The sequence below is a fragment of the Equus caballus genome, chromosome 3 (genome assembly GCF_041296265.1).
Source record: "Equus caballus isolate H_3958 breed thoroughbred chromosome 3, TB-T2T, whole genome shotgun sequence".
NCBI classification, from domain to species: Eukaryota; Metazoa; Chordata; class Mammalia; order Perissodactyla; family Equidae; genus Equus; species Equus caballus.
In genome coordinates this window covers 66,235,948-66,259,228 of record NC_091686.1, presented here as the reverse complement: position 1 = coordinate 66,259,228, position 23,281 = coordinate 66,235,948, and the positions used below count along the sequence as shown (strand labels likewise).

General features: G+C 36.1%; 1 protein-coding gene across 4 annotated transcripts in view; it reads left to right on the top strand.

Moving 5' to 3' along the window:
• Positions 1 to 23,281, top strand: part of USO1 (USO1 vesicle transport factor) — a 95,623-nt gene that overhangs the window by 41,481 nt on the left and 30,861 nt on the right. For all 4 annotated transcript variants that reach the window (XR_011437538.1, XR_011437537.1, XM_005608704.4 and 1 more), the window contains exons 5-9: positions 8,254 to 8,354; positions 8,775 to 8,877; positions 9,030 to 9,085; positions 13,523 to 13,643; positions 22,790 to 22,968. Coding sequence is in view for 2 of the 4 variants with exons in the window: in XM_005608704.4 (XP_005608761.1) it covers positions 8,254 to 8,354; positions 8,775 to 8,877; positions 9,030 to 9,085; positions 13,523 to 13,643; positions 22,790 to 22,968 (560 nt within the window). In the remaining 2 variants the exon portion in view is untranslated. The remainder of the gene's footprint in view (positions 1 to 8,253; positions 8,355 to 8,774; positions 8,878 to 9,029; positions 9,086 to 13,522; positions 13,644 to 22,789; positions 22,969 to 23,281) is intronic.

Genomic DNA, 23,281 nt, shown 5'->3' with positions numbered 1-23,281 from the left:
AAGAGAGAAGGCTCAAATAAATGAAAACAGAAAGGAAAGAGGAGAAAGTACAATGGATACCACAGAAAATCAAAGGATTATAAGAGAATACTGTGAAAAGCTACATGCCAACAGGTTGATAACCTAGAAGAAATGGATGAATTTCTAGAATCATTCAGCCTTCCAAAACTGAGTCAAGACGAAATAGAGAATCTGAAAGATCAATCACTAGAGTCAGGAGAGTGAAACTGTAATCAAAAACCTCCCAAAAAATAAAAGTCCAGGACCAGATGGCTTGTGTAGTGAATTCTACCAAACATTCAGGGAAGATTTAATGCCTGCCCTTCCCAAACTCTTCCAAAATACTGAAGAGGACGAGACGCTTCCTAATTCATTTTACAAAGACAAAACCAGACAAGGACAAAACAAAAGATGAAAATTACAAGCCAGTATTGCTGACAAACAGGTTCAAATCGTGCTGTATTAGCAAATCAAATACACAATACATTAAAAGGATTGTACACCATGATCAAGTGTGATTTATTCCAGGGATGCAAGAATGGTTCAACATCCAAAAATCGGTGTGATGCAGCACATTAACAAAATGAAGAAGAAAAATCACATGACCATTTCAGTAGATGCAGGGAAAGCATTTGAGAAAATTCAGCGTCTGTTTATGATAATAACTCAATAAAATGAGTATTGAAGAAAAACACCTCAATGCAACAAAGGCCAAATATGACAACCCACAGCTAACATCATACTCACTGGTGAAAACTGAAAGCTGTCTTCCTAAAATCAGGAGCAAGATAAGGATGCCCACTCTCACAACTCATATTCAACATAGTATTGGAAATCCTAGCCAGAGCAATTAGGCAAGAAAAAGAAATAAAATGTATCCAGGTTGGAAAGGAAGAAATAAAACTGTCACTGTTTATGGATGACATGAGTTTTTATATAGAAAACCCTAAAGAATCCACCAAAAAAACATTAGAAATAATAAACGAATACAATAAAGTTGCAGAGTACAACCAAAAAAGCAGTTGCGTTTCTATGCACTAACAATGAACTAGCAGAAAGAGAAATCAAGAATACACTCTCATTTACAATTGCAACAAAAACAATAAAATACCTAGGAATAAATTTACCCAACGAGGTGAATGACGTATACACTGAAAACTATGGGACACTGTTGAAAGAAATTGAAGACACAAAGAAATGGAAAGATATACCATGCTCATGGGTTGGAACAATTAACATGGCTAAAATGTTCCTATTATTTAAAGCAATCTACAGATTCAGTGGAATCCCTATCAAATTCTGAACAATATTTTTCATGCAAATAGAGCAAAGAATCCTGAAATTTATGTGGAACCACAAAAGACTGAACAGTCAAAGCAATCCTGCGGAAAAAAAGCTGGAGGTATCGCATTTCTGGATTTCAAAATATACAACAAAGCAATGGTAATCAAAACAGTGTGGTACAGACAGAAAAACACACACACAGATCAGTGGAACAGAATTGAGAGCCCAGAAATAAACCCACACATTTATGGACAGCTAATTTTCCACAAAGGAGCAAATAAACAATAGAGAAAGGAAAGTCTCTTCAGTAAGTGGTGTTGGGAAAACTGGAGAGCCGCATTCAAAAGAGTGAAAGTAGACCACTATCTTACACCATACACAAAAACTAACTCAAAATGGATTAAAGACTTCAATGTAAGACCTAAAACCATAAACTCCTAGAAGAAAATATTGGCATTACGTTCTTTGACATTGGTCTTAGCAGTATCCTTTTGAATATGTCTTCAGGCAATGGAAACAAAAGAAAAAATAAACAAATGGGACTACACCAGACTAAAAACCTTCTGTATACAACAAAATGAGAAGACAACCTACCAACTGGGAGAAGATATTTACAAATCATGTGTCCAATAAGGGGTTAATATCCAAAATACATAAAGAACTCATAGAACACAGCAGAAAAAACAACTTGATTAAAAAATTGGCAGAGGATCCAAACAGACATTTTTCCAAAGAAGATACACAGTTGGCCAACAGGCACATGAAAAGATGTTCAACGTCACTAATACTAGGGGAATGCAAATCAAAACCACAGTTAGATATCACTTCATGTCCATCAGAATGGCTGTTCTTAAAAGACATAACAGAGAGGATATGGAGAAAAGAGAACACTCTTACACTTCTGGTTGGAATGTAATTTGGTGCAGCCACTGTGGAAAACAATATGGAGATTCCTCAAAAAATTAAAAATACAACTACCATATGATGTAACCATTCTACTTCTGGGTATTTATCCAAAGAACACGAAAACACTAATTTGAAAAGATATACGCACCCCTATGTTTGTTGCAACATTATTTACAATAGCCAAGATATGGAAATAACCTAGGAACCCATTGATGGATGAATGGATAAAGAAGATGTGGTATACATATACAATAGAATATTACTCAGACATAAAAAAAGATGAAATCTTGCCATTTGCAGCAATATAGATGGACCTTGAGGGTATTATGCTAAGTGAAATAAGTCAGAGGGAGAGAGACAATTGCCATATGATTTCACTTGTATGTGGAATATAAAAAATAAATAATAGGAGCCCAGCCCAGTGGCATAGCGGTTAAGTTTGCATGTTCCACTTCAGCAGCCCAGGGTTCACTGGTTTGGATCCCGGGTGCAGACCTACGCACCACCTGTCAAGCCATGCTGTGGGGGCGTCCAACATATAAATAGAGGAAGACGGGCAAAGATGTTAGCTCAGGGCCAGTCTTCCTCAGGAAAAGGAGGAGGATTGGCAGCAGGTGTTAGCTTAGGGCTAATCTTTCTCAAAAATAAACAAATTAATAAAGGAACAAACACGACAAAACAAAAACGAACACATAAATATGGGAACAGATTGGTGGTTACCAGAGGGGAAGGAGGATGAGAGGAGGACGAAATGGGTAAAGGGGTCAATTTCATGGTGATGGATGGAAACTCAGTTCTGGTGGTAAACACACTGTAGTGTATACAGAAGTCAAATTATAATGTTGTACATATGAAACTTATATAACGTTATAAACCAGTATCAGCTCAGTTTAAAAAAAAAAAACAAAACTGAAGGACCCAGCCTCGTGGCTGAGTGGTTAAGGTTCCACGTGCTCCGCTTCAGCAGCCTGGGTTTATGGGTTCACATCCCAGGCATGGACCTACTCCATTCATCAGCCACACTGGGGCAGTGTCCCACATATAAAAAAAATAGAGGGTGATTGGCAACAGATGTTAGCTCAAGGCAAATCTTCCACAGGGGGAAAAAAAAACCTGAAGACTGATGACCTTCCCACACGGCAGCAGTCTGCTACAGCTGCTTCCCTTAGATAGTGCATATATACTCTCCATCCCCCCTATTGTCTTACACCCAGCCTCCTTCACTGACGTACATTACTGTCTTGCCCCTTTATTTGAGTTTATATACTATATCCATACCACTCAAATAAAAACTATTATGCAATAAACACCTCAGAAGCATTATTTTATTATTTATATACCCTAGTGTTGTCTCATGCAACAAATATGAATGTATGCAAATGGAAAATAGCTCTACAAAGCATTCATCATTAGGTCATCACATTGCCGTGATCATGATTTCTAGAGGGAGATGATTCTTAGGGAGAGATTATAAGTTACTTGCCTTTTCAACATAGATTTCTCATGTATTTGGAGAGCTATTCACTTGACACGTGTTCCCTGTAAGCTGCTTTTTGTACAGTTTTCTTTATCTGATTTTCTATCTATAGAATTTCATTAGAATTTGACTAGATATTTGTTCCTGGTACCATTTTCCACACAGTCATGGTTTGTTAGGGTTCTGGAGTGGCTTAAAACAAGAAACGCTCATTAGCCCACTGAGTCTTAGGATGTTTTATTGGATACATGGCATTTACCATACTGTGAGAATTGGGGCTCCTATTCATAACTGATTCCAATGATGGAAATTTTCAAAACATTTTATCAGTTCTCAAATTCTCACATCTTTTCCAGTTTTTTGGTGATTTTCCTTTCTATCATTACGTCAACTTGCAAATAAAAATGTGGAAGGTGTGCCATTCTTGCTACTTACCTGGTTCAAGTTTCTTTTTCAACTCCATTCATAGATAAATTCACCTTTGAGCTTTGAAAATCACAGTTTACTATGTAAAATCTTACTTTCAGAGGTGTGTGAATAATCAGGGCACCGAATTTTATCAGCTCCCAAAGGAACAACAGGAAATCCTTCAAGCAGATCCATGAGAGAGAATATCCCTTGAGTGCACTCTAGTTACGTTTGAGTATTCGGCTTCCTGGGTACTATTAGTGGCTGCCACTTTAATACTCTGGACGTATCAATGATTGTGCAGTAACATGATGATAGCTTTCAAATGCAGTGTTTTTCATCCCTTCATCCCTCTTCTACCTGTTTTTCCTTAAGTGGAAACAGTGACTACTTTCGTAAACAATTCTGAAGCCACCGTTAATCTGAGAAATCAAACTGAAAGGGCAAAAAATTAATAGTTTGCTAATGTTAAAAAATATGCAACATTTATTTTTAGCACTCAAACAATCATAAACTCAAATAACTGCTTTTTTGGTACATTGCATGTAATTTTTATGAGAAAGAGATAAATATAAGGTAAAATATCAACAGAGCTTGTTTACAGACAAGCGTGTCTCTTGGAATATCATACAATACATATATATATATAGGTGGGATTTTTTTTACATCTTTTGCATCCTGGTGATAATACTCGTTAATGGTAACTTACAAGAATCTGAAATTTTTTCAGAATCATCAAAAGAAGATTATGTTCTGTATAACTTAAAAACCTTGATAATACATATACATATAGTTTATGTCGTAAATCTTAGGACTGTGGTTCTCAACTGAGGGCGGTTTGGCTCCTCTCACCACCTGAAGGACAATTGACAACATCTGGAGACATTTTTGCTTGTCACAACTGAGGGGAAGTAAGGGATTACAACTAGCATCTTGTGGGTAAAGGCCAGGGATGCTGCTAGACATCCTACAATGCAGAGGGAGACTCTCACAACAATATCAATGTCAGTAGTGGCAAGGTTGAGAAACCCTGTCTTAGGAATGATGAGGAGCCGGATATTACTATCTGTTGAGCACTTATCATTTACCAAACACTGTGCCTTTCCTCAAAGAAAACCCTATGTGAAAGAATTGTACTTATTTTGCAAATAACGAAACTGAGGCTTGATATAATTAGGCTGTCTGCCCAAAGTAATGTGGCTACTAAGTGGACAAATATGAGTTTAATTTGTCTGACTCGAAAACTTTTGTGAGCTTCTTCCATAAAACTGTATTGCCTCTCAGGAAACTATTTGACTACTCCACACCCTAGCTGTTCTGTACGTAAAGAGAAATTACCTTTATCTGTGTTAGCGATGCTACATCACTTCTTTTTTTTTTTTTTAAAGATTTTATTTTTTTCCTTTTCCTCCCCAAAGCCCCCCAGTACATAGTTGTATATTCTTTGTTGTTGGTCCTTCTAGTTGTGGCATGTGGGACGCTGCCTCAGCATGGCTTGATGAGCAGTGCCATGTCCACGCCCAGGATTCGAACCAACGAAACACTGGGCCGCCTGCTGCGGAGCGCGCGAACTTAACCACTCGGCCACGGGACCAGCCCATGCTACATCATTTCTTGATCATGAATGTATCTGCCCAACCCAGACCTCTCCACTGAAGCTCAATTGTGTCTTCAAATACTTACTTGATATTGCTGCTTGGATTTCTTCCCCACCCCACCCCCCAGCTTTACTGAAATATAATAACTGCACATATATGAATGTACAGTTTGATGAGTTTTGATGTATGTTTAAACCCATGAAATCATCACCACCACCACCAAAATAGTGGACATAATCCAGAAGTTTCCTTGTGTTTGTTTATAATCCATCCCTCCTCCTTCTAGCTCCCATTCAATCACAGATCTGCTTTTGTCACAGTAGATTACTTTGCATTTTTCTAGAATTTTATAGAAATGAAATCATATAGTATGCACTCTCTTTTTGGTTTAACTTCATTCACTTAGCGTAATTATTTTGAGTTTTATCCATGTTGTATATCAGTAGTCAATTTTTTTGATTACTGAGTAGTATTCTGTTGTGTGAATATACAACAATTTGTTAATCCGTTCCCCTGGGGGTGGGCATTTAGGTTGTTTCCAGTTTTTAGCTGGTTCAAGTAAAGCTTCTGTAAACATTCGTGTACAAGTCTTTGTGTGGACGTAGATTTTCATTTCTCTTGAGTGAATTCCTAGGAATACAATGGCTAAGTGATATAGTAGGTGTGTGTAGAACTTTATTAGAAACTGCCAAACCATTTTTCCAAGTAGTTGTATCATTTTACATTCCCACTGGTGCTGTATAAGAGTTGCAGTCCCTCCACATCCTCTCCATCACTTGATATGGTCAGTCTTTTTAAATTTTAGCTGTTCTAATAGATGTGAAATGGTATCTTATGGTACTTTTAATTTGTATTTTCATAATGAATAATGATATTGAACACCTTTTTGTGTGATTATTTGCCATCCATATATCTTTCTTCTTTAGTGAAGCATTTATTCAAATCTTTGGTCCATTTTTTATTGGGTTGTTTGTCTTCTTATACTTGAGTTGTAAGAATTCTTTATGTATTCTAGAAACAAGTCTTTTATGATATATATTTCACAAATATTTTCTCTCAGTCTGTGACTTGCATTTTCATTTTCCTAATGTATTTTGAAGAGCAAAGTTCTAAATTTAGATTAAGTCCAATTTATCAATTTTTTTCTTTTATAATTTAGGCTTTTGTTTACTATTTATGAAGACGTTGCCAAACCTGAAATCACTGAGATTTTCTCCCATGTTTTCGATTAAAAGTTTTGTAGTGTTAACTCTTACGATTAGGTCTGTGAGCTAAAGGGTCTATTTCTGGACTTTCTGTTCTATTGGTCTATTTGGCTATCCTTTTGTCTACATGACACTGTCTTGATTTCTGTAGCTTTGTATAAATCTTGAAATTATGTAGTGTAAGTCCTCCAGCTTTGTTCTTTTCCAAAATTGTTTTGGGGTTTTTGGGTTCTTTGCATTCCCATATCAATTTTAGAATCACTTTGTCAATTTCTACCAAAAAAGGCTGACTGAGATTTTGATTGGGATTCTGTTGAATCTGGGGGAAAACTGATATCTTAACAATATTGCACTTTCTCATACAAGAACACAGTATATATATTTATTTAGGTCTTTTTTAATTTCTCTCAAGATTACTTTGCTTTTCCTGTCATCTGCTGGGTTTTTTCCATTTCTAAAGTATGTTAGTATTAAAATCTCACATTTGAAAAAGAACTATTTGAGGGAAAATAACTAAGTTTGGTCTTGACTGCCAGCTCTGTTCGTTTACACTCACTGCCTACAGCAATATGTTGAAAAGGATTAGCTGTGTCTGGTTTGGCTGAGGGAATGGAGAGTAGTGTATTTGCCATTTGTAGTACTGTAGGCAGATTTTAAATAATAATTTGCTTTGGTAATTGTTGCTTCAGGTTTTAGTGATCCTTTGTATTTTTTTGACAAAGTATATTGAAACAAATAGTTTAACCTAAAGACTTTTAAGGACAAACATAAAAATTTTTAAAGAATAAATGAAAAATTAAATGTTGAATTCTGATTTTATTGCCAAATAACATTATAGGATATATATGTTAGTTAAAAAATACATACTAAAGAATCTGCAGTTGTTTGGCTTAATTTTATAATTAAATTATTTAACACAGCAACACTAACAGTCAGCAAGGACTATGTGTTCAGTTATGGGAACTGAGGTATAATTTACATACAGTAAAATTTATTCTTTAGGGTTGTATAGTCCTGTGCATTTGGGCAGATGTATACAGTAGTGTAACGACTATCACATTTGAGATACAATATTACCAGCACCCCAATAAGTTCCCTTATACTCTAATCAGAAGTTTAACCTAAAAATATTCTTGAGAAAATGTAAAAATCTAAATATCTTTTCTTTGAATATATTTAAACATTTAAAGAATAAAAATGTATTTAAATGACATTGGAATTTATTTTAAGGCTATGTCTTTCCAGCATAATTGTAATATCACTACCAGCCACACTGTCCAAGAAAGTTAAATCATTTTTGCTTAGTTCCCTCAGCAAAAAGGATACTTTAAAATAACAGCATCATATTGAAGTACTTTATCTTTGAATATTACAGAAGAAAACTCCACAAGACAGAGTGAGGATTTGGGAAGCCAGTTTACAGAAATTTTCATTAAACAACAAGAAAATGTCACTCTCCTTTTATCTTTATTGGAGGTAAATAAAGAACCTTTCTATTTTTCTCATCCCTTAATAAGCTTCTTTTGTTGCCTTTTTGGGTGTTCTTGAGGAAGCAACATATACATACCTTTTCAAGGTAGTGAAATTTGTTGTATCGTTCCAGGAGATTCACATGCATGTTTCAAGAACTCTATAATCTGTTAAGATACTGTTTGCTTCTTATTTCCATTTTTACAAAATATTTTTTTATCTGTCAGTAACAGTTTAATCAGCTTGATCAATTTACATTAACTCTTTTTTTTTTTTTTTTTTTGCCTTTTCTTAAATTACCTCTTTTAAGTTTGCTAAACTATTTTTTTGTTGGTAGTTTTTGGTACCACTATTAACTGGAAAAAAAGTGGTTTTCTTAAAAATGTGAATTACAGATGTTAAATATTTTAAATGCTTATATTGCAGGAGTTTGATTTCCACGTCCGCTGGCCTGGTGTGAAGCTTCTTACTTCTCTTTTAAAGCAACTAGGGCCTCAGGTGCAGCAAATTATTTTAGTCAGTCCCATGGGTAAGTGACTCATCTATCTTATGTCATTTTGATTTAAAAGAGGATCCTCCCTGTATAGGGGGACTGAAATAATGTGTTAATAAATTGTTTACATTCGAATCACTATTTGTCTTTTTATCTGCCAGTATTTTTCACATGGTTGTGTGTTCTAGGTGTTTCAAGATTGATGGACTTATTAGCAGATTCCAGGGAAGTTATACGTAATGATGTAAGTTGAACTTGAAAAAGAAGTCTGAAAATAATGCTGTGCTTTTTTTCTCTTTGCAAATAAAATCTTTGTTGACTCTTATTCAGAGTCCCAAGAGGTTAGATTTGGAGAGTTGGGGTAATGGCCCATCTTTTAGACATGTTTAAGTTATATAAAAGGCCACATTATTTGTTGCCTGCCTATCCAGTATTTTGGCTTAGACAAATGATTTTACTATTCAAATTTGTGCCTTCCACAAGTTTAGGATCTCTTCCCTCCTCTTCTGAAAGGTTGTAGTGACGCCAAACTCTACCTCCAGAAAGAGTAGAGGAAACATCCCTAGACATTAACTGTAAATTTAACAAAGCATTGCATTTGGAATACTCACCCTCATTTGACTGAATATATGTCTCAAAGGATTTTCCATGTAATCTTTATTTAACTATAGAGTACAATTTGCTCTGCAGTTATTTTCCATTCTATTTTAATATTTGTGTATAAGTTTGAATATTTTGTGCTGATGTGATACTGTTTTGTTGCTTGAATATTTTTCTCTGTTATCTACAACTTGATCAAAACTATGATACTTTAGATAGCAATTGGAAAAATCTTTTTTTAATTAAATTCTGGAGATAGGAGTTCATATCAAACTAATTCACTCTCCATATCTATACTGAGAAGTCCAAGACTCATGGAAACCAAGTGATTTGCTCTTTGTTAGTGATGTCTTATTCATCTTGGTATTTGTGGTACGTGGATCTGTGCCTTTCTTACCCATCCTCAGTGCTGGTAAATACCATTTGGGTTGCTCTTAGCTCACAACTGGTTAGTGGCAAAGCAGAGACAAAACTGAAGTGCTCTTGACTTCAACTCCACATAGGTAGTTTTTTCAGCTTTGTATTTAAAATTTCATAGATGTATGTCAGCACAGTATTCTAAGTGGTGAAAAAATAGTAATGTAATTTATGAGGACATTTCTTATTCCTTAGTATTCTTTTAAGAATTGTCTTATTTAAATTGGACCCATCTACTAGGAATATTGAGTATCTTTCTTTGACTAAAATATTACTGTGTATCTTAAACCTAAAGTTATTCTCCTCTTCTCTCGTCCCTCAGTTTAAATAAGATGATACCCATGGGGCCGGCCCTGTAGCCGAGTGGTTAAGTTCATGCACCCTGCTTCAGCAGCCCAGGGTTCGGATCCTGGGTGTGGACATGGCACCACTCAGTAGGCCACGTTGAGGTGGCATCCCACATGCCACAACTAGAAGGACCCACAACTAGAATATACAACTATGTACTGGGGGGATTTGGGGAGAAAAAAGCAGGGGTGGGGGAAAGAACATTGACAACAGTTGTTAGCTCAGGTACCAATCTTTGAAAAATAAATAAGATGATACCCTACAAGCCATTTAATAAAGAAGTTCCCTCCTCCTGGATTGCCATTAGTATCATTACCATTTATTTTCATTTTCAGATATAATTTTTTTTGCATGACTGCATTATCTTGGTACTTAAATATATCATTTCCTTTCTCTCTCTACTTTCTTTTTTTCTGCTCCTAACCTTTTTTTCTCAACTTTCATTTGAGATAAATAAAATAAATAAAATTAGTCTTGATTTATGTTGTTTTTGATTAGTTTTAGGATTAGGATTTAAGTTAAATTTTTGTGGTAACATCTAGATTCTTGGTTTTTGCATGTTTTACAGCCATCTTTTCTTTGGCTTCAGTAAACCTATTCATCTGAATTTTTTCATGGATTACTATCATAACATTATGTAATATAACACCGTAGTATACCACAGTTGACAGCAGCAGTCAGAGGCAGCTAACTGGCACCTCTGGCAGTAATTAATGGCTCTCTCTGACTGCTTGGAATGATATACTATTTGTTTCACCCCCTCTGTTGTGTCTTTTTCTTTCTTTATCCTTCTTTAAAAATTCTCTTTTCTTTCTTTTTAATCAACTTCCTGATTGCACTTAATAACAGTTGTCAATGTTGACTAGCCTATGTGGGAGCATATTGGCAAAGATTTTTAGCCCCAGTTTGTTTTATATTTGAATCATTGATTCTGTCCCGGATTTAGAGAATTAGTTGGTCATTTATCATAGGTGCACTGACACTATCATTTTTATTTATGTTACTTAATGCTTAAAAATTAGCAAAAAGGTTAAGAAAACTCTAGGAAGTAACTACTGGCGTACTTCTAGATGACAGGCTTTAATTCCATTCTTTAATTTTTAATTTTTTATTATAAGAAATGTAAACACAAAATAGAGAGAACACGGACAAACTTGTCCCTAAACCCATCAGTTTTCATGATTTTGTTATACTTTCTTCATTTACCCCTCCCCTCACCACTCTTTTTTGGTTTTGGCTGGAGTATTTGAAAACAATCAATCAATATAATTTCACCATTACATACTTCAGTATACATGTCATATTTATATGACATTTCCTTATATAGCTGCATTGCCATTATCACATTTAATGAATTAACAATGATGTCTTAGCCCTCAGTTTAAATAAGATAACTATTCCATATTCAGGTTTCCCCGTTATCTCAAAAATATCTTTTACAGGTGGTTTCTTCAAATCAGGATCCAGACAAAGTTCTTTCATTACATTTGGTTGTTATGTCCGTTAACTTATTCTAAAGGTCTTGATTAGGTTCTGGTTCACCTTTTTGCTGGGATATTTCCTAGGTGTTACAGTGCACTTAATTTTACAACACATCAAGAAACATGAAATATCTGACTGTTTCACTTTTAGTAATCAGTGGGTTTGATTCAGGAGGTGACAGCCAGATCCCTCTATTGCAAAGTTCTCTATCAGTCTGACATCAAATTCCTCCGTTGCATTTGATCATCCATTAATGATCATTGCCCGAATCGGTTATTTTTTTTAAGAATTGCTAACTGATGATTTCTGTAATTCTGTCGTTCTCTCACATTGATTAAGCTGTAATCTTCCACAAAGAACTTTACTTCATCAACTAGTCTACTTTATTACCCTGAAATACAGTTCATACATGAAAGGCAAGATAAAAAAATAAGCCCCTTTAATCACCAGTATTTAAAGTAAGGAGTTGATATCTACTTATTTTCAATGGCCAGTGAGTATACTTTCATTTTTAATAGCGTTTCAGTAGATATGTTTGATTAGACCAATATATCTCTTAATAGTCAGGGAAAAGAAACTAACATGTATTGAGAACTTAAGATATAAGTAGTGTATATATACATATATAATAGGTTCTATGGAAGTTATTTTCTCTCTTCATCCTCATAAAAACCCTGTGACAGTTATTATCCTTGTTTTACACATGGGTATACTCGGACTCAGAATTTATGTAATTTGCTTAAAGTTGCACAGCTAGTAAGTAGGACAGCCCTTTTTAAAACTCACTTTATCTAACTCAGAGTTTCAGTGTTCTTTCCACTTTCCTCCCTTTCTAAGCTGTTAAACTCAAGTTGGCAGCATTAAGTGGGAGAATTTGGCATCTAAAAATAACCACTTTTGCCTTTTTCTCTCATCTTAATGTAGAGACTTGACAGGAAAATGAGTACAACAAACTCACTAAGGCCATAGGCATATTTTGTCTTATGTGAATACTTATCTGCCCAGTACTGACAGATAATTTGCCTCTTTGGGACTTTTGAACTGTTTACTATTCCTCTTCTTCCTAAGTAATATCTGCTTTTTTCATGAAATATTTGCCATCTGTTTGACCATCATGGTATTGTTGGGCTCTTAGGGGTTCGTAAAATACTTGGTGTTTGATAGTGAAATAGGTAGAAATGGGTAACAGTGAGTTTTTCTTGAATGATAAAGAGGTTGCAGAATATATAAACTAAATCCAGCTTAACAAGAGCTGGGAAGACTGAAAATCAGAAGCAGAGTCTGCTGTGAGGTCTCATGCTGGACATGCCATTCACGAGGCGTGATTTCTCATCTTTTTTCTATCAACTTAGAATCAAGTTTTGGCAATTTGGGGGCCAGATAATTACAAAAATATCTGAACTTTCTATGCTAGAATGTGATGATGTTTGTTGATTTATATTATTGAATTCACAATTTCAAATTGTTACTATTGTGAAGCATGTACAGAGGCATTCCTGAGACATATAATTGTGCTCAACTCTCTTAGGCCGTGGTGAAAGCTATGTAACGATTGATGAATATGCAAGAATTATATATTTATATTATATGGTGAAAGGAAAACTGAATTAGGAATTGGTAGACATGGATTCTAGTCTTGGCTCTGTCCCTTTGAGATCTACAACCTTAGGGAGGCAAATTGCTCACCTTCTCTGTCTCGATTTCCCTATGTATGAAATGAAGGAGTTGGCCTTGTGAAATTCCTGCCACTTCTAAAATTCTGTGGTTTTTAAAGTAATTTTAAAATGTCTTGTAAAGTTGTATTCCACTAAACATTATCTTTCTTCTCCATAAGGGTGTCTTACTACTACAAGCACTAACAAGAAGCAATGGAGCGATCCAGAAAATTGTTGCTTTTGAAAATGCTTTTGAGAGACTACTGGACATTATTACAGAGGAGGGGAACAGTGATGGAGGTATAGTATGAAGAGACTGATTTGAAGAGATTCTTTCCTACTCACTGAATTGTTAACTTCGAGGGAATGCAATTGGAGGGAGAAATGAGGACTCTTACTTTATATTCTTTCTTTCACTATAGAGTGTTATGTATGGATTCCATTTTATTTATCCTGTTTGATATTTGTTAGGCTTCTGGAATCTGGGTTGGTATCTTTCATCATTTCTGGAAAGTCTTAGCTATGTTTCTTCAAATACTGCTCTGCCACATTTTATCTTCCTAAATGCAGATTTAATTCTCAGTCATCTGATTTGACTTTCACTCTGTCATCTTACTTTCTCTTCTGTGTTTTCCATCTTTTTGTCTTTCCAGGCTTTATTCTGGGTTATTTCCTGTGACTTGTTTTCTGTTTTACAATTCTCTTTTCATTTGTATTTAATCTGCTATTAAACGTGTTCATTGAAGTTTTTTCCAGTTTTATTGAGATATAGTTGACATATAGCACTAAGTTTAAAGTATAGAGCATAATAATTTGACTTACATGTATTGTGAAATGTTTACCACAATCAGTTTAGTTAACATACATCTGTTGAGTTTCTTTAATTTTTCCTTTCTAGAAGTTCTCTTTGGTTCTTTGGCAAAATTACCATGTAATTTTCTATAATGCCCTTTTCTCTGCAGATATTTTCAACTTGTCTTTTCTTTTCTTTTTTTTTTTTTTGCTGAGAAGATTCACCCTGAGCTAACATCTGTTGCGAATCCTCTTCTTTTTGCTGAGGAAGATTTGCTACGAGCCAGCATCTGTCCCATTCTTCCTCTATTTTGAGTGTGAGACATTGTCACAGCATGGCAACTGATAGACAGGTAGCGTAGGTCTGTGCTTGGGAACCAAACCCAGGCCACTGAAGAAGAGCTCACTGAACTTAACCACTAGGCCACTGGGTCTGGCCCTCAACTTGTCTTTTATTTCTTTGAACATAAGAAACAATTATTTTATAGTCTCTGTCTGATAATTCCAATATTTTAAGTCTTTGTGGAGCTAGTACTTTTGCTCTGCTGGTTCCTGCACATGGTACAGTGTTTTCTGTGTGCATGATTATCTCTGACTATAAGTTGTGTTGTACTTAACAGAAATTATTTGTAGGAATTTGAAGCCTGGGAGGAAGGTAATTTCTTTCAGAGAAAACATATATTCGTTTCTGCCAAGCCCTGGGGATGCAATTTATCTGGGATCACCTTAATCCAGATTCAAGTCTTGAGATTTCCTAGACCACTCAGGCACTGCAAACCCAGGCTATGAGATGTGTGAGAACTAGTTAGCTTTTGGATTCTCACCCTGAGAATATAGCCCTTTGAAGTCCCAGCTTATTAGGTGGAGAGTTCTCTATTAGATTCTCTCCCTACCTTGTGTATGTCCTTGGCTTTGATTTATTTTCCCTCTGCCCCATGAGACTGTCAAAATGAAAGTTTTAGGTTTGTCAAGATCAAGAAATGTACTCTCAACCAAAAGCTACTTCTGTACTTGTTTACCTCTTGAAATATCCATTTTCTCTTCAGTTTTAACCTGCTAAACTATCAACTCTTTATTGTTCCTAAGGCTTTTTGGTTTTGTTTTTATTTTAATTCAGTGTTTTTAGTTGTTTTTAATGAGAGGTTGATCCAAAAGCCTAGCACTAGGGGCAGAGGAGAAAATGAGTCTATTTGCGCTCACTGAACTGGGATTTGCAAGTATAGTAGTACAGTTGAGAGTTGGCTATATTAATCTTGAAGGGAGGGCCAGGCTGGAGGTGAAGATTTGAAAGTCTTTAGACTATAGATGAGAGATGAAACAAAATTAGATTCACAACAAAGATTAGATGACAGGGCTGGCCCCATGGCCGAGTGGTTAAGTTCGTGCACTCCGCTTCGGCAGCCTAGGGTTTTGCCAGTTCGGGTGTGAACATGGCACCGCTCATCAGGCCCTGCTGAGGCGGCATCCCACATACTACAACTAGAAGGACCCACAACTAAAATATACAACTATGTACTGGGGGGCTTAGGAGAGAAGAAGGAAAAATTAAAATTTTTTTTTACAAAAGATTAGGTGAGTCCCTTATGGTGAGTGAAGGGAAGTGCTAGGATGGAACCTAAGGTATACCAGTAGTTAAGGGATGAGATCTAGAGGAGCAGGTATTGGTGAAAGAGACTGAGGAGAAACAGGCTGAGGGCCAAGAGGAGAACCGCACTTTTAGAAGGGTCAGGGGAGTGGGTGGCACTGCTAGAAGGTGCTAAGATATCAAACAAGGTAAGGGTAGAAACGTATCTGTGGGATTTAGAACATGGACATCTATGGTGACCTGGGGAGGGCAGTTGTGTAAAGTGGTTGCCTCAGAGTCCAGATTGCAGTGTCAGAGAAGTGAGTTAGAAGCAGGAAATAGAGTAGTAGAGAAAACACATGCCAGGAATTTAGAAGAGGCAGGGAAGAGATGTGAACGGGAAGTGCAGTTTGACGAGGAATGGTTTTTCTCTTCTTAAATTTTTTACTGATATTTCAAACATAACGGAAAACGGAAAATAGCATAACAAACACTTGTGTACCTACCGTCCAATTCTATTAAATGCTTACATTTTGCCTACACGTTTTAGATTTTTTATAAGAAATAAAACACAAGTCCTTTGTGTAACCATTCTAATGTGTTCCTCTACTTTCCTTCTCTAAGATGACAATATTCTGATTTTGTTGTTTTTCCTTCTCATGTATGTTTTTATACTTTTCACATGTATTTGTGTGAGTTTGTACACACACATCTTCATATTTATTCATAAACTATATAGCATTATGTTGCATGTTCTCAAACTAGATAGAAAGTATCCTGAATATAACTTTACAACCTTCTGTTTTTAGTCAACATTCTGTTTTGAGATTTATCCATGTTGAGACTTGTTACTCTAGTTTATTCATTTTAAGTGCTATGTATTATTCTGTAGGACAAATCCACTGTGATCTGTTATTTTCTTATTGAGTTGACAATTAGATTGTATCTGTTTTTGCTAATATAAACTGTTATAGTGAACAGTCTTTATATGTCTACTTGTCTTTGAAGTTTCTCTACACTATTTACCTACAAATAGAATCATACTTTTTTCATCTTTACCAGATATTGCCAAATGGCTTCTTTAAGTGATTTTCATCAATCTGTACATCCCTTAGCAGTGTTTTCAAGTTCCTGCTTCTTCACGTCCTTGTCGCTCCTTGCTTGCCAATTTCATGGAGATGAGATGATATCTCATTGAAATATTATTTCCTTTCTTAAACTAATTAAATTAAGCATATTTTCATGGGTGTTTTCACCATCTGTGTTTGTCTATTTGTCTTTTTCCCCCTCTGCCCATTTTAGTAGAAGATCATTTTTCCTTTTCCATTGCTTACCGGGAGATCTTTGTGTATTCTGGATACTAATCCTTTGTTGATTATACATGTTTCAGTTATGTTCTCCTAGTCTGGTTATAGTGTTTCTATGAAAGTTTAAAATTTTAATATAATCACATATTGGTTTTTTTTAATAGTTTATACTTTTGTATCTTGTTTAAGAAATCTGTCTCTTCCTCAAGGTCATAAAGAGAGGTTCCATCATTTTCTTCTACTAAAGACTTTAAAATTTTGTCTTTTACAGTTAATGTGGATTTTGTATTCGAATGATGATAGAAAATTTGTAATCAAATTTCTGTGTATTTGAGGTCTGTTTCTTCATTCTCTGTTCTGCTTCATTAGTCTGTTTGTCTAGCTCCTCGCTACAACCACACTCTCTTAATAAAGCTTCATAATAATCTCCTATCTATTAGATTATAGGAAAGATCTTCTGTCTTGGCCCTCTTCAGAATTGTCGTAATAGGCCTTTTCCTTTTGTTCCTTTATTTGAGTGAAACTTGTTTGCTATTTAAGTTCTGTGAAAATCCCCATTGGGATTTAGATTGGAAATATATTGAGTTTACAGATTAATTTAAGGAGAATTGTCATTTTTACCATGTTGACTTTTTCCATCCACGAACCCAGGTATGTCTCTTAATTTATTCAGGTCGTCTTTTATGTCTTTCAGTCATGTTTTATAATTTTGAGCAAAAGAATCTTAGACTTTTTTTTATTAGATTCATTCCTAGGGATCTTACAGTTTTTGTTACCATATGAAGGGGATCTTTTTCTATTACCTTCTCAGTTGGTGACTACTTGATTTCTGTATATGGCTCTTGTATCCAACCACCTGATTAAACCATTAGTTCTAGTTGAGCTTTCTGTGTAGATGGTCATATTTTCTACAAATAAGAGTAATCTTTTTCTTTTCCTTTTTAAATCTTATACCACTTTTCTTTTTTGTCTTATTGCACTAATTGGAATCTTTAGTACAGTGTTGAATAGTTGCTGAGTTTAATGAGAATGCTGATGTTTTACCGTTAAGATTGATTTTTACTAAGAGTGTTTATCATGAATGAATCTTGAATTTTAGTAAATATTTTTTTCTACGTCTATGGAGATTATTAGATTATAATTCTTTAATCTATGAGGGCTTTTTCTTAAAATAGGAGAGATGGCAACCAATTTAAGCAAATAGAGAAAGTGAGGAGTTGGGGAGGATGATCAACCAGTGGTACATAATACCTGAAAAAGGAGGAAGGAATGGAATCTAGAGTAAAGGTAGGAATTGGCTTTTAAGATTGGAGAAGCAGCACATCTTCTGTCATAACATGGGAAGACACAGGTAAAGATGTAGGTCCTTTTTCGGATTTGGTGATAAGGAGTTGAGTTGAAGACAGAGTCATATGCTAGGAGAGAAGAAGGAGGACACAGTTGAGAATTAGGGAGAAAGTTAAAATAGTCTTTTAGAGAACAGGAGAGCTGGTAGTTAGGAAGATTACCAGGCAGGGATAAAGGTCCCATTGAGGGTGTTCACCACAATTTTACAGCAGTGCAGATCGCTTGTCAGCTGCCTGGGTGCAGATGTAGGAAAAGTGCTAGGCAGACCATTTTCCACAGGCTTGGGCCTTTTCCAGGAAGGTGCTATGAAAAGACAGTAAGACAAGAGAGCTTAGCATATTATCTATAGAATGGAAAAAATGAAGATCTGTATAATCTAAGCTGGATAGGAGAGGAAGTAAAGATAGAGGGGGTTCCAGAAAAAGGGAGAAAAAAGGCTTGTTGATGAGTTGAAAGTCTCAAGGAAGCAAGAGAACAGATATGTTGAGATTACTTGAACTGGAAAGATAGGTTTTAGTAATAGAGTGAGAATTCTCTCTGAAGATGAGGCCCTTGGGACTGAGAGGTCCATGTTGAAATTGAAATCAAGAGTGACAGCAAAATGTGGAGAGAGAAAGAAGACTTTGAGCAAGATGCCAGTGATGTTTTCGGGGAACAAAGAGTAGTGACCATGAATTTGTTACATAATTTCAGTGAGGAGTGGTAAGAAATGATAAGCCAGGTGACCTGAGCCTCAAGAGAACAGGAAATTTTTAGGAGAGGGTAGAGGAACTATGATCTCTGGAAAGTACACTGGGCTGGGAGGATCGTAGATTTCATATCCTGATTCTAAGGTACATGGGATTGAGAACATGAACTGCATTCACTTGAGAACGTTTAAAGAAAAGGAACATTTCATGAAGTAATTGAGGGTATTGTTGTTAGTGCCATCAGGTCGATTCTGACTCCTGGAGACCCTGTGTACCGCAGAGTAGAACTATGCCTGGTCTTTTTGTGCCATCCTCTCACCTTCCAGCGCTATATCAGACCACACTCTGCTGCTGTTCATAGAGTTTTCATGCCAGTTTTTTTGGCAGTGGGTAGCCAGGTCCTTCTTCCTAGCTTGTCTAGTCTAGAAGCTCTGCTGAAACCTGTCCACTATGAGTAACCCTGCTGGAATTTGAAATACTGGTGGTGTAGCTTTCAGCATCACAGCAAGATGCAGCCATCGCGGTGTGACAACCAACAGGCAGGTGGTGTGGTTCCCTATCTGGGAAATGAATCTGGGCCATGGTGATGAGAGAACCCAGTTTTAACCCCTAGACCACCAAATTGAGGAGATAGTAGGTTTTATTAAGCAGTATTTGGGAGTTTGAGGTAGCGTCATGAAAAAATTTAGAAGGAGGTTAAGTAGGGGAGAGGAAGTACAAAACATTCTAAGATAAGAAAATGGAAGAGCACAGGTGACCAAAGAGGTGCATATTTTCAGAGGTGACCAAAGAAAATGGGATTTTAAAGCAAGGTGGAATTTAGCTAGTCTTCAGGGTTACTAAGACAAGTTCCAGTGGTTCCTTGTAACTGATAGTGGCCCTCAAGGCTCTAGAATTCATTTTGCACACTGGAAGGAAGGCCTTCCAGTTACAGTGAGGGCTCTGACATTCTGTTTCCTCCAGGGCCTTCCAATGGTCCTAATGGCAGATCTTATTTAAGGGAGATTTATGGTCCTGCGTAAGAGACAAATATAGTGGTTCTTCCTCATGAGGAGAGGATCCACATGGTTCAGCAATATGAGGTAAGGAAGCCTCTAATCCAGAGAGATCAGGACTGGTTAAATCAGAGATTCTTAAAAAGTATTTAAAATGTGCACCCTAAACATTTTATTTTAAGTTAAATGTAATAAATTTTTTTAAATGTATATTTTATATACTAATCTTTTGGGTTAGGGCCAGAACTTTTTCTTTAAATATGGGTCTGCTGATAAGAGTTTTTCATCATCTTTCTTGCAGACATCACACCCATAATACATCATGTACGATTTGCATTTTGGTTTCTTTGAAATGGAGTGCAGGACCTTTCTGGGTTTTTACAATTACTTGGCTTATTTTTTAGACTTGTATTATTCATACGTAACAATAGCTGTTCTTAATAGCTTGCTTTCATTGAGTTTTGCCAAAGACTTAAACTTAGTTTTCATAAGAATAGCTCTGTTGTCATACTTATTTTATCAGTTTACATAATAGTTAATAACCAGTGCAAATAGCATGGTAGATTTGTGAACAAAAGTAATTTACTCTTAGATACAATACCAAAACATGATCCATGAAAGAAAATTGGTAAGTGAGGCTTCATTAAAATTGAAAATTTCTCTGCAGAAGACACTGTTAAGAGAGTGAAAAGATAGGCTACACACTGGAAGAAAATATTTGCAAAACACATATCTGAAAATAGACTTGTATCCAGAATATACAAAGACTTTTAAAATCCAACAATAAGTAAACAAACCACCCAATTAAAAAATGGGCAGATGATCTGAATAGACACATCACCAAAGCAAATATATAGATGGCAAATAGCATATGAGAAGATGTTCAACATCATATGTCATTAGGGAAATGCAAATTAAAATAATGATTTATCACCACACACCGCTAGATTGGCGAAAATCCAGAACAATGACAACACCCAGTGCAGACAAAGATGTAGAACTAGAGAAACTCACTCATTGCTGGTGGGAATGCGAAATGGTACAACCACTGCAGAAGACAGTTTGGCAGTTTCTTACCAAACTAAACATTCTCTTACTGTATGAGCCAGCGATCATGCTCCATGGTATTTACCCAAATAAGTGGAAAACTTATATTCATACAAAATCCTGCACATACATGTTAATAGCTGCTTTATTCATAATTTCCAAAACTTGGAAATAACCAAGATGTCCCTCAGTAGGTGAATGGATAAACAGAACGTGATACATCCAGACGGGGAATATTAATCAATGATAAAAAATTATCAAGCCGCAAAAAGACACGGAGTAACCTTAAATGCTATTACTAAGGAAAAAATAAGCCAGTCTGCAAGGGCTACATACTCAGTGATTCCAACTATGTGATGTTTGGAAAAGGCAAAACTATAGAGAGAGAGTAAAAAGATCAGTAGTTGCCAGGGATTTGGGGGTGGTAGGAAAGAAGAATGAATACATAGAACACAGAGGATTTTAGAGCAGTGAAACTATTCTGTATAATACTGTAATGGTAGATGTGACACTTTACATATATATATATGTGTATGTGAAAACCCATATGCCAAAGCCCAAACAACAAAAAGCGAACCCTGATGTAAACTGTGGAATTTAATAATGTATCAGTGTTCATTCCTCAGTCATAACAGATGTACCACACTAATGCTAGACAGTAATAATAGGGGGAACTGGGAGGGAGAAAGTATATAGGGATTCCCTTTATTTGTTGCTCGGTTTTTCTGTAAACCTCAAGCTGCTGTAAAAAATAAAGACTGTTAATCAAAAAGAAAAAAAGCAATTGATTCTTGTAAACATACAGCTCAACCAATGGGAGTAAAAGTGGGGTGCTACACAGAGGAACCTACTAGCTGTGAGCATCCAGGGTCAGTCATGTGCTTTACAGAGGAAAAAGACCATTGGTTAAACCAGCACTCGGTGAAGGAGAGATCAAGCCTCAGCTGTGATAATAGTGTAAGCTGTAGTGTGGATGAAACTACCCTGGAGAGTGGTGTGCTGTAAGCAGAGAAAAGGACAAATGGCAGAACAGGAACCATAAACAATAGGAAGCCTGAGGAGTGGCCAGAGATCTGTAGGGAAAATCAGGAGAGAGTAGTTAGTGTCTTAAAAACCAAGGGAAGAGGAAGTGTCAAGGAAGAGACATAGAGACAACAATGTCGACTGTTTCTTAGAGATTAAATAAGACAGATTGATACATTCAACAAATATTTAATAGTGACCCACTGTGTATACACATGATATCTTGTCTCTGTGCCTGCTGAGGATACAGCGTAGGTCACTGTATCCTCGTAGGGTATTCACAAATCCTGCCTTCCATGAATTATAATCTGGTAGAGAAGACAGATGCCACATAGTAACAAAAGGAGCAGGCTACTGTGAAAGTATGTAGTTGGTGGTGCTAACCTGGTCATTGTATCTTGGTAATCGTTCCTGAAGAAATGATGTTTAATCTGAGATTTGAAGAAAAAACGTGAGTTACTGAGGTGAGTGTATGTTGAGCATAGAAGTTAAGAGATCACTGGGGGACCTGCGATAGAGCAGATTTGTGGCCTGTGGCCGTCAGGAGTACGAGCAGGTTCTCTCCCTTGCCATACTGAAGAGATGCTGAGCATGGAGATTTATGTTTTTAAAATGTTTGGAGATTGAATTTTCCTTCAGGTTTTATCAGCCTTAACGCTTTCATTTTACGTTCTTTCCCCAGGTATAGTAGTAGAAGATTGTCTGATTTTGCTCCAAAACTTGTTAAAAAACAACAATTCCAATCAAAATTTTTTTAAAGAAGGCTCATATATTCAAAGTATGAAACCTTGGTTTGAAGTTGGAGATGAAAACTCTGGCTGGTCTGCACAGAAAGTGACTAATCTGCACCTAATGCTGCAGGTATACTGTACTCAGAAATGTGGTGAGAGTTCGCACAGTGATCCTTTCAAAGAAAAGAAAAGTGCTTGCATTTGGCAAATCCGACATGTTCAGTTGCTTTGAGATGGACTTAAAAAAAGCTTTTAATAAAGAGAGAATACTGTTATACTGAGAGATAGAGATATACCACTCCCCCCCCACACACACACACACACCCATCACTCAGCTTCAATAATTATTAACATCTGGCAATTTTGTTTTATCTTTTATTCCCCTCTCTTGCGCTACTGGATTATTTTAAAGCAAATCTGAACAGAGTTTCCTGATGGTTTTT